The sequence below is a fragment of the Mycteria americana genome, chromosome 1 (genome assembly GCF_035582795.1).
Source record: "Mycteria americana isolate JAX WOST 10 ecotype Jacksonville Zoo and Gardens chromosome 1, USCA_MyAme_1.0, whole genome shotgun sequence".
In the NCBI taxonomy this organism is placed as follows: Eukaryota; Metazoa; Chordata; class Aves; order Ciconiiformes; family Ciconiidae; genus Mycteria; species Mycteria americana.
The window spans coordinates 73,182,715-73,194,601 of NC_134365.1; the positions used below are offsets into that span (position 1 = coordinate 73,182,715).

At 35.8% G+C, this 11,887-nt stretch overlaps 1 protein-coding gene across 2 annotated transcripts in view; it reads left to right on the top strand.

Annotated features, from left to right (window-relative positions):
• Positions 1-11,633, top strand: part of AEBP2 (AE binding protein 2) — a 53,877-nt gene extending 42,244 nt beyond the window's left edge. Inside the window, exons 6-9 of one of the 2 annotated variants that reach the window (XM_075505753.1) lie at positions 3,720-3,787; positions 7,257-7,370; positions 7,633-7,699; positions 9,010-11,633. In XM_075505753.1, coding sequence (XP_075361868.1) covers positions 3,720-3,787; positions 7,257-7,370; positions 7,633-7,687 — 237 coding nt within the window. In that variant the 3' untranslated portion in view covers positions 7,688-7,699; positions 9,010-11,633. The remainder of the gene's footprint in view (positions 1-3,719; positions 3,788-7,256; positions 7,371-7,632; positions 7,700-9,009) is intronic. The other variant, XM_075505762.1, reaches the window with a different exon arrangement.
• Positions 11,634-11,887: the final 254 nt, after the last annotated feature.

The window sequence follows — 11,887 nt, forward strand, 5'->3', positions numbered from 1 at the left end:
CTAATCTTTCTAAATGTTTATTTTAAAAGGAGTCAGTTTTCATCCCTGCTCCAAATTTAGCAAAAGGATGTATCCTGTTGTGGGTGTGGCTTGAGGCTTCTGAGGAAAAGTCTTAGCAATGTTTTGCATGCCTAAATTAAAGAACCTTATAGTATTCTTTGATACAAGAGTCAATTAAACTTTGTCTAATTGGCAAAGACTACTAGAAAAAGGATTTTTAATGTCATTTGTCTACATTGTCCCACTATGTGTCGTGGTTTAGCCTCAACCGGCAACTAAGCACCACGCAGCCGCTCGCTCACTCCCCCTCGGTGGGATGGGGGAGAGAATCGGAAGAGCAAAAGTAAGAAAACTTGAGGGTTGAGATAAAAACAGTTTAATAGGTAAAGCAAAAGCCGCGCACGCAAGCAAAGCAAAGCAAGGAATTCATTCACTCCTTCCCATAGGCAGGCAGGTGTTCAGCCGTCTCCAGGAAAGCAGGGCTCCATCATGCGTAACGGTTACTTGGGAAGACAAACGCCATCACTCCAAATGTCCCCCCTTCCTTCTTCTTCCCCAGCTTTATATACTGAGCATGACATCATATGGTATGGAATAGCCCTTTGGTCAGTTTGGATCAACTATCCTGGCTGTGTCCCCTCCCAGCTTCTGCACCTGGCAGAGCACAGGAAGCTGAAAAGTCCTTGACTAGTGCAGCAACAACTAAAACATCTCTGTATTATCAACACTGTCTTCAGCACAAATCCAAAATGTAGCCCCATACCAGCCACTATAAAGAAAATTAACTCTATCTCAGCTGAAACCAGGACACTATGACATCCCATTGCAGTTCCTGCAGGGAGCATTCCTTCAATTTATCTTGAATTGCCTGATATCAAAAGCAGATTTTCTCACTCTGCCTTCCAGTCCCATTTCCAGATGAATTGTTTTTCATCTGAATTTTCAATTCAGATGAAACTCCAATTCATCTGAATTTCCAATCCTGAATTCCAGATGAATATATATTAAATGAGAGATACTAAAACTGGGGCTAACTAATAGGAACCTCCTCCTTTTGGTAGAACTGTGCATTACTGTACTTTGTTTATTGCTTCTCTAGCCTTAGGCTATTGGAAGGCCTTTGCCATACCTCATGACAACTTGCTTTAAAACCCCTCAGTGTCAGACTTCAATATTTTTTAGAAACTCAGTATCTCAAATGCTGGATGCCAGGTGCCCACCAAGGCTGTTCTATCACCCCCCCCTCCTCAGCTGGACAGGGGAGAGAAAATATGATGAAAGGCTTGTGGGTTGAGATAAGGACAGGGAGAGATCACTCACCAATTACAGTCATGGGCAAAACACTCGACTTAGGGAAATTAATTTAATTTCTTGCCAATTAAATCAGAGTAGGGTAATGAGAAATAAAACCAAATCTTAAAACGCCTTTCGCCCCCACCTCTCTCTTCTTCCTGGGCTCAACTTCACTACTGATTTCCCTACCTCCTTCCCCCCGCCAGCAGTGCGGGGGATGGCAAATGGGGGTTGTGGTCAGTTCATCACATATCTTTGCCACTCCTTCCTCCTCCCACTCTTCCCCTGCTCCAGTGTGGGGTCCCTCCCACAGGAGACAGTTCTCCACAAACTTCTCCAACATGAGTCCTTCCCATGGGCTTCTCTCTCCACGGGTCCACAGGACCTGTCAGGAGCCCGCTCCAGTGCAGGCTCTCCACGGAGTCACAGCATCTTTCGGGCACATCCATCTGCTCTGGCGTGAGGTCCTCCACGGGCTGCAGGTGGATATCTGCTCCACTGTTAACCTCCATGGGCTGCAGGGGGACAGCCTGCCTCACCATGGTCTTCACCACGGGCTGCAGGAGGATCTCTGCTCCAGTGCCTAGAGCACCTCTTTCCCCTCCTTCTTCACTGACCTTGGTGTCTGCAGGGTTGTTGCTCTCACATATTCTCACTCCTCTCCTCTGGCTGCTGTTACACAGCAATTTTCCCCCTTAAATATGTTATCACAGAGGCACTACCACTGTTGCTGAGTGGCTCTGCCTTGGCCAGCAGCGGGTCTGTTTTGGAGCCAGCTGGCATTGGCTCCATCAGATGTAGGGGAAGCTTCTGGCAGCTTCTCACAGAAACCACCCCTGTAAGCCCCCCTGCTACCAAAACCTTGCCATGCAAACTCAGTATTCCAGTTCCCATCTATAAGCATATGGATACCTTCAGATACTCAAATATATCTGTATTGATAATCTGGCTGTTAAATCCATGGACACTTCTCTCTGCATCATTTTTGTTTAGAAGATCACTGCATAGTTGTAAAAATAAAACTTTAAACAAATTTGTGACTTGCTTGAAATGTTATGACTAAGGTTAGTTTACTATAGTATTTAGTTGTGGGAAATTGCTTTGGTTGATGCATATTATGGACTTCAGTATTTAAGTTCCGTATGCTACATTTTAGTTCAGCCTTTTTCATAAAGATCACTTGCCACCCTTCTGTATTTCTGTGCTTTAAAGGTTCTCTAGTAAACTTTTTGGAGTTCACAGCATCTGCAGTGGCTATGGATAAAATCTTTCAAGGATTTAATAAGCATTTTATGCTCAGAGGTGTAGAAGGTGGGTGAATTGGTGTTTGAAGCAAATAGGAAAAACTGTATGAAGTATTGTGACATGTAGTAAAGGCGAAGCTGAGGGTAAATCAGTAGAAGAGGAAGCAAACAGCTTTTCCCTGTTTTTCTGGATACCATAAATTTTTGGGATACCTTTTGAATGTGGGTGTTAAAAATATATATATATTTGTGCCTGAATGAACAGATTTCTTTTTTATACTTTCTGTGTGTGTATTTCTAACTTTATCTTGGCTAAAGGTGGGAGTCTAGCTTTTCAGGGTCCTGCACCTAAAAACTTTATTCTCTGTGAGAGTATCTTATGTGCTGGTCTACTCTGAGCTAGTATGAGAAACTATGAGAAAGTTCTTCTCACTTCTTGTCTAGGACCTTACCGGTGGAGTACATATGTTCTGCTTAAACTCTATCAATTGTCAACAGGTCTTTGACATGTCATTTGATTTGTCATTCATATAACAGTAGTAGCGAGTGTACTCTCTACAGTGTTAAGGGTCCCCGTTACGTATGCATTAATCTCTGTAAGCCTGTGAGTTCTTCCAAGTAGCCTTTGCCATTGCCTCATTCAGTGCCTGGTTTAGGAACTGAAAAGGAATGAGCAAAGGTTATCTAGGAAGTTATACATACCATCTGTCCAGATGTCAAAGCATTTGTGAGAGAAGATTTTATTCTTATACCATGCTATAATTAAACCATAAGCTGCATCAGTTTCTCTCATCTTCCGTAGACATCTTGTGGAACAACATGGGCATATTGGTAGAGGAATGTATGTTCTTCAAAGCTTTTGGAGTGGCTGCTTAAAAATGTGAACTATTTTAAAAGAAAGAAGACTACTTATAGGATGGGTTTTTTGTTGTTGTTTTGTGTTTGGTTTTTTTTTTTTTTCAGGGACAACTCAGTAGACAAATGTTAAAGGAAAGTATTAAACTTTGCCAAGAATGGCTTGAGTAGCGATATGTACATTCTACCTATATATAGAATTAATACAACTTTCAAAGTGTAACAGTTTGCCTTTTATGAATGTCCACTTGAACATGAGGAACAAGTGTTTTTGAGCAGAAAATCTGCAGATTTGGTTTTAATTATGATTTATGTAATTATTATCAGGTAATAGCTAAAAGAAAAGAAGATTCTGGAAAAATAAAACTCTTGCTTCATTGGACACCAGAGGACATGTGAGTATATTGCTAGTGATATGATACAGGATTTCAATGGGGAAGGATTTACAGTGAAGTAAATGAACTGTCACTAAATTATGTTATGCCTTTGAATATTTAAATTAAAGTTCATGTTTTCAAAATGCTTTTTAAAAAGTAATTTAGAAGTTTAAAAAATAAGAAGCAATGCTTTAATTTATTTTTACTTTAGCTTTCAAGTCTTTAGGCTCTGATACCAGTTTAGGTAAATTTGAAGCTGTATTTTTGATGCATTTTGGTGCTATGGGTATTAATAAGAAGGTCCTCTAGTTACTGAATGGGGAGTTCAGGTTGGTTTTGCCAGCCATATACATAAGGAAATCTATCACTGAGACAATTTCGTTTTACCCACTGATTCATCATAATCCTAAAATACTTTTAGGTACTGAAAAATGTACAATCATCAGTGTAACAGTAGAACTACAAGAATCTTTGCCTAGTTGCCACAATTTAACAGTATAATAACCCCAGTTGGCCCTTTAAGGTATCCATCTCGTATTGCTGCTTCTTTGGATTCTCCCACTGAAGCTTGGAATAATCTTCCAGCGTGCTTGGCTGCTTTTTTTCTCTTGGTTTTTCAAAGTTCACCAAAGATGGTGATGCAAAGCCTTAGCATAACAGAAATTTACCTTTGCTTTGGTGAAGTGGTTTAAATTACTCAGTTTTGTAGTGTCCCAAATTAGTCATGTGCAGTAGTGTGAACTTGGCAGTGTGACTATTATAACTTTTATTTGCAGAGGACTTGGGTTGCTGATAAGTTATCTGCAGCAATGTTTGGCATTTTGGTGCAATTGTAAATCATCTGTAGCTTTTGCCACTCATTACAGCACTTGTAGACTGCAAATTTCAATTCACCTTGGAAGAGAGTAACTAAAATATTCTAGTAAAAAGTGTAGTTTTTTGCTTCCTTTTAGGACAGCTCGTAATACTATATGTAACAGCATTCTGAAATTATTAAGATATTACAGATAAGGACAGTTAATTGCATTTTAAGATAAAAAGCATTAAAAAGGCATGTAACACTGGGAACATGAAAAGTAAATTAAAAAAATCAGTACTTTTTTTCTAATACAGAGTTGAATGAGTTTTTTTGCTTATGCAGATGAATACAATATTAGAATCTCTGCATTGGAGAAGACAAGTTATTCAGTAATGTTAAGACATCCCTGACTGAATGTAGATTTGGTTGGTTAGATCAAAGGAATAAGGTGTTTTATATTGAAATTTCTTGCATCTTGGTTGGGTTAAGTAGAGGGTATATTTCCTGCACGGAATGATGTAGTTTTGAATTACTGAGTATTCGGTAGATTCAATTTCATCTTGATTATTACAGTTAAGAACAGCAACTGCAAGCTATCATGGCTCATGTCATTCATCTATCTTAAACAGTGAATGTACTCACATTTTAGGAAAGTTGAATGCACTCATGATGATTATTTTCCATTGTGCTGAGCTGTTCATCAGCCTTTCAGATGAAGCTAGTAATAATGACTTAATTTTTTCTACTCTGAGTCATCTTGAGAAACTGTTAAACTGCTCCAGGTTCTCTGTACATTAAGTATTTTTTCAGGAAAAATAAATACTAGTCTTTAACCCATTTCCTATGAAGAGGGAAATAATTTTAAAAATTTTTTTTGAGCAGGAATTTATTCTTTGTGCCAGTGATTCTTTCCTAGCTCAGTGAGTTGTCTTATATATAAAGTACTCTCTGCATGTGAAAAGTTTTCTTACTTGCTCTTTTTATTATTTTGCATCTTCAGCATATAGCTTCTACTAAAAATGTCTTTCAAATGTTGCTAGAAGTCTTACGATGTTTTTTTTACCTTTTCATGATCTGTATTAAACCTTAGTAGATATTTGGATTGTCTCCTGGGTGTCCCCCAACACTTCTCCCCGCCCCCCGCCTTTTCTTTCCTTTTTTTTTTTCCACTTTCATCTGAAAAGGGAAAAGTATCATTGGAGAAGCTCCTTTTCCTACTGTGATAGAAGTTCTCTGTTTCATTTCATTTTTTGGATGGCTTACCCAAAAAATTGAATTTGAATTACAGCTAACTTTCAATGCTAAAAATAGAGATTCAGTTTAATAATTTGTAAAAGTCTGTAATATTGCATATAGCTTTGGTCAGAGAAAGAACTGTTTCATTTAGGTAGTCTTAAATGTTGGGTTTCTCAATTTGAAACTTATTTCAAAATGTTAGAATTCTGAATTACGAACTTAAGCTTTTTTCCCCAACCTGAAATTAATTTTTGGCTTCTAGGTCATGTTAAAAAAAAAAAAAAAAAAAAAAAAATTAAAAAAAAAAAAATCACTTTGTGTGGGCTGAAAATAATCTCAGGGGGGTTTTGAGTGTGGGTTTTTTTGGTTGCTGGGGCTCTTTTTTTTCTGTTCTTTTTGGAGGGTTGTTTGTCTGATGGTGTTCTCCTCCCCCGCCCCCCCCCCCCCCCCGTAGTGGCGGCAAAATGGATCACTTGTTTGTTCTGCACAGCCTTGGTCAATGCTAACTTTTGGAAGGAGGCAGGAAAGCAGGTTTTCATTAAGATACTGATGACCTCTGCAAGCCCAGTGCCTCTCTTAACAATGTGTTACCTGAAAACCTCAGCAGGGCCTTAAAAACCCAGTGTGCTTTTAGTAAAAGAAGCAATAATGCAGTAGGCCACTCTGAAGTAGGTGTGTTTTGATTTCAAAGAATTTAAGTACAAAATATAGATCAATTGTATGTTATCTCCAGCCATCTTCCCCAGGTTTCACTGCAAGTGGCATTGAAGCAACAATTCCCTTTAATGTATAAAGACCAAGTTTTATTCCATCTCACAACGAGAACTGTTACATAGCCGAAATATTTTGCAGTGATTGCCTGGATTTCCTCAGGAGATAATCAAACAATTAACTTCAGCAAAGTTGGAGCATTTTGCCGTTGAAAGCTTTGAACTTGGAGCAAGCAAATTAGTGTAACTTGAAGCTTAGTGCTTGCAGTATATTCTGGCCTTTACTTAGTTTTTTGACAGCATCAAAGAATTGACAGCCCAGTAAAATATTTTCAAAGATCTGGGTTTTGATTTTTTTGGGGGGGTGGGTGGGTGGGTGGTTTTTGTGGTGGTTTTTTTTTTTTTTTTTTTTTTTTTTTTTTTTTTTTTTCCTGCTACCCATTTTCACATTAAATTGTTAAAATGGAGAATGTAGGGCCATTATCATTGTATGTTTGGTTTAGTATTCTTCTGGAATAATCTAAATTGTTTAGTATCTTTTTCACACTGAGAACTTGAAAAACTTTGTATAATGTATAAAGATTGGCTGTCTCTTCCTCACTCCACTGAAGATGCTTTTTAACCAGTGAAATGTGAAGATTACTTTAAAAAACTTCATATGTACTAGTTTACTGCATAATTTTATGGTAAGAAAAAAGGTTGATCTCTTTTGAATATTTTTATTTTATTTATTTATTCATAGTCTGCCTGATGTGTGGGTAAATGAAAGTGAGCGACATCAGTTAAAAACTAAAGTAGTTCATTTATCAAAACTACCAAAAGATACTGCCTTGCTTCTGGACCCAAACATATACAGGTAACGTCCTAATTTTGAAACTTTCTTTACTTAAATATAGTCTTAAGCCTCACTTAACTTTTAGACGTTGGAAAATCAGGATTGCTAATGCATTATACACCAGACCAGGGAGCCTTGATCCTGTCAGCGTCCAGGAGTTAAGTTCTGAGGTCTTAAGTTGTTTCAGAATTACTTAACTTCTTGAACTGAACTCTAGTTACTGAGAAATGGGGAATGTGTGTATTTACCAAGTGTATTTTACTTTTTTGTGCTTGGTGTACAGAAATTCTAGTAAAGGAGGTACATACAGTGGAATCCTGAAAGATCACTTCTGTTAAGATCACATACTGGTTTGTATACCAATTTTTTTAAAGTCCAAATTTATCTTTACATATTTTATATTCAACTGTAATACATGCAGTATTACCTTGAAATCCGTACTTGTATACAAGTACTGTTATTTTTTAATACAAGATTATTTAGAGGGGGACAGAAGGGGACAGTACATGTTACTTGTCTTTAAGCTACATTCACATTTGTGTTTTTAGGACTTCAGATTGGCTTCTAATCCATCTTGTTTCTAATAATTTCCTGATTCCCCCCTCCCCCCCCTTTTATTAGTGTGCTCACGTAATTGTCAGTACCCACAGTTCTGTGTGTGTACAGTTTTTAAAGGTAATCTGAAATGCTTAATTCACTCTTAAGTTTTTGAATGTCCAAAGATACATCTTTATGGGTTTATATTAAAAATTCATGAAAATGGATTGGAAAGGAAAAAAGTGTTTTCTGCCATAACCAAAGTTCAGTGTTCCTATGTTTCTTCCTTAATATCCAGTGACCTAGCATCTAAAGGAATAACTAGAACACTAATCTGAGGTCTTGATATGCAATAAGCCTTTCAGTTCACCTTTAATATTCAGTGTATTTCACTAATCAAATTAATGAAAACTTGGTTTACAATATGAAAATAAATCATCATACTATATCTGCTATCTTTGTAAATGTAAGTATTTAAAATACTTACTTTAGTATATGAATTACTGATGTTAACAGTAAATCATAAAAATACTATGAGGAAATTGGATTGTGTTTTTTAAAACAGCTTAACACAGTGACTCTTTTATAATATAATTTAGGTGTTAATCATCTTTGTATTGATTACCTTTGCAGAACTTGATTAGTTTGATTTGAAAAGGAAAAAATAACCTTTTAAAATAAAAATATAATGATCTTTGGGATTAAGTCCTTGGAGAAAAATAAGCAACCCTTTCTACCTCTCCCAAATAAAATTAAGGTCCCCTCCCATAATGATGTACTAGATTTTTAGCAGTACAGATCAGTGTGTGATTAAAAAGAACTTTGGGACCAGCTGTGGGAGATCAAAGAAATAAAGTTGAAGACCAAATCTTTGCCAGGGAAAAAGTGGTTAAGGGAATTCAGTGCCAGCTATTAATACCATGCTAAAATGATGACTCCAATAGAAAGTTTGAAATAATTAGCTGAAATGTACGCTAATACGGGATCATCTAAAATGGCTTTCAGTTTTAATCAAATTAAATGAAAGTAGATTTTATATAGTCGTGATTTCATAGTATACTCTAGCTGACTCGAATTTACATCTCAGGGTCTTTATGTAAAACTGTACTATCTTCTTTTACAGAACAATGCCCCAGAAGAGGTTGAAGAGGTAAAAACCAAGCAAGTGGGGACACCTGCAGTCTTAGTCACTGACAATGGATTTAGAAATAAAGTTGCACATTAGTCCAATCCCATCCTTTTTTTTTTTTTTCTTAGATAAATATTTATGCTTAGTGTAAACATTCTGTGAATGAAGTTGATGCTTCGGTGGAATATATTAATATATTACTGTATATCCACATTTTCATGGAATGGTACAGTGGGAGACTGAGCAAACACTCTTCTGGCAACTTAGTGGAACAACTAAAAGGCTTTGCATGCTTGCTTCTTTAAGCTGCTTTTTTCTTTAGTGAATACAGTAGTTTATATTTGATGAAAAGAAAAAGTAACCATCACCATTTACTCACAATTCCCGGGAGAACTGTTAACAAGCTATTAGGCTTCTTGTCAATGTTAACTAAATATAACACATGCCAGACAATAAAACAGCTACCAAGGGATTATCCTCTTGCCCTTTCAGTATGGTGGATACTAATCATTCGTCATTTGTAATCTCATGTCCTTTTGCAGATCCCTAAAATATGTTGGATTATAATGTTTAAACAAATGTTGATGGAATGCTTGTCTTTTCCGATCAACTATGAATACATATAGTACGGTTTAAAGATGTTAAGAGTGTTGCAGTATGTCTGATCCCCCTTTTCAGGAGTAGTATAGTATGTTAATGAGATCTGCTTTTATGTGATCCGTATCAATGGACGGTTTTTGAAAAACCTCTACTTAAGCAGTTAGTGTTATTGGTGTTTTATTTTACTTTTTTGACCCTTTAGGATCCCCGTTCACTTGTAAAGTATACTTTTTTATTTGGCCTAATGTTTTCTAGATGTAAAGAAAATGGTATTTTTTAAAAAAAAATCTAGAAAATCAATCCTTTATGCACCAAAGTTGGCTTTGAAAAGGAAAGTAAAATCATTTTCTTGCTTAATAAGCAAGAAGCCATGGATTTTTTTAACTGACAAATAGAGATGTGTCTAACCTGTTAGTCTTTGTATGGAGACAAAAATGTTGCATATAGATAATAGGACATTGCTTGTAAATATTTCAGCAGATTTGTAATATATTTTTATATTATGAAATGTACTGTAGATGTTTTTCTAGAGGCATGAAAATTAAAATGTATATATTAAGGTAGAAATAATATTGAAGGATATTGTAATTCACTAGTGCTGCCAGAAGAATTGTTTAAAAAAAAAAAAAGCACCTTCCTTAACAATAAAAAAAACTTCTTTTACATACCTAAGGGACTATATACTACTGTTAATATCTGTTGTAAGAACAAAAATACATTGAACATCCTTCCCAGAAATCTTAGAGGGATGAATAGTACCCATAATTAATTCATGGCGCTCCTTTCTAATAGTGAACGTGAAATTAGTTTTTTCCTTGCTATTGGAAGGAACTAATATGTAAAATTTGTATGGATATATGCAGTCAAACTGCAGAGTTAGTCCTCCTTATTGGGGAGGAATTTACTACAGTGAAACTAATAACCAGCAATTTTTACACTAAATTTTTATTAAATAGAATAAAACTTAAAGTAACCCTTTGGTTGCAGAAGTGAGCATATCCTAATATAATACAAATGCATTCTGCATTGATACTGACACGAGAGTCTTGCTTAGCTCCAATGGGTTAAAAATGTTACTTATATACACAAAAAATCTTATCAGACAAAATGAAGTGCAGATTAAAAGCACCACTAATATAAGATGTTCTGGAATGGTTGTTTAATAAGGGTATTATTCATAAAATCTGTAGTGATGTGACTTTATTTTTGAAAAAATGCAGTGTTTTGGGTTTTTTTTTGCTTGAGCACTTCACCTACTGCTTTTTCTGTACCTATAAAGTAATCCGTAATCTTTGTTTCTTTTTTGAATTTGTTATAAAATTGCCAAATAGAAGTGTTTCAGATATAGTTTGTATTTGTATTTTTTTAATTTTATTGCTTCATGAGTTTCTTGTAAGTCACTTATAATTGACAGATGATTGTAGACCTTGCCTGAGTATTTTTTCTAATAAAACAAAGCAAACAAACCTCATTAGCTTCAAAATTGTAAGATTTCAATGAAGTTTTCAAAGATAAATATAAAAATGTCATTATCTCTTTATTTCCCCTGTAAGTAGTAACATGCATACCTTTACACAATTGGGAATTAATGGATTCAAGTCATGCATTGTTCATGTAAACTGTGACTTTCTTTTCTTGGGTTTGAGAAAAGTATTATCTGATATTCTCATGGTACAGCTTCTGCCTTGGAAGGAAAAATCAGTTAAAATTCAAATAATCTGTGAACAAATGGATACATTGGAATTAATTAAACATTCCATAGTAGTCAAAAGGTAAGTAGATTTTTGGCAGTTTTTTACCTTGAAGTTATCAAAGTGAATTGCTAGAAGTATTTCTGCTTGCAAGTTGTTTATATTCTACAAATTATGTAATTACTTGGCAGTGTTTTGTATTTCAAATGGCAGTCATGTCTCTCTAAAGCTCTGCTTCAGTTTTTGTGTGTGTCCCTGGATGAATTTCAGTTTTGTTAGAGTATCAGATACATGGAACTGGCACTTCGTGCTAGGAGGCATTGGTCACTTTGTTCTGAAAAAAATCTTATTGCTCATATTGTTGTTCTTGAAAAGTGTTAATGAAATAATTGGCTCCTCCCCTTTGCAGTAGTTCCATGTGCTTTCTTTTGCTAAGTTTTTAGCAAAAAGGTTTCCTCCTGTCTTTCTCAAGAATATATTTTTTTTAAATGGATTTTTCCAAATACCTACAGAATGCATTCCCTCTCAGCTGGAGTGTTTATTTTCTTTGTAGAGAAATGTCACCAAGACAAACCTGTAGT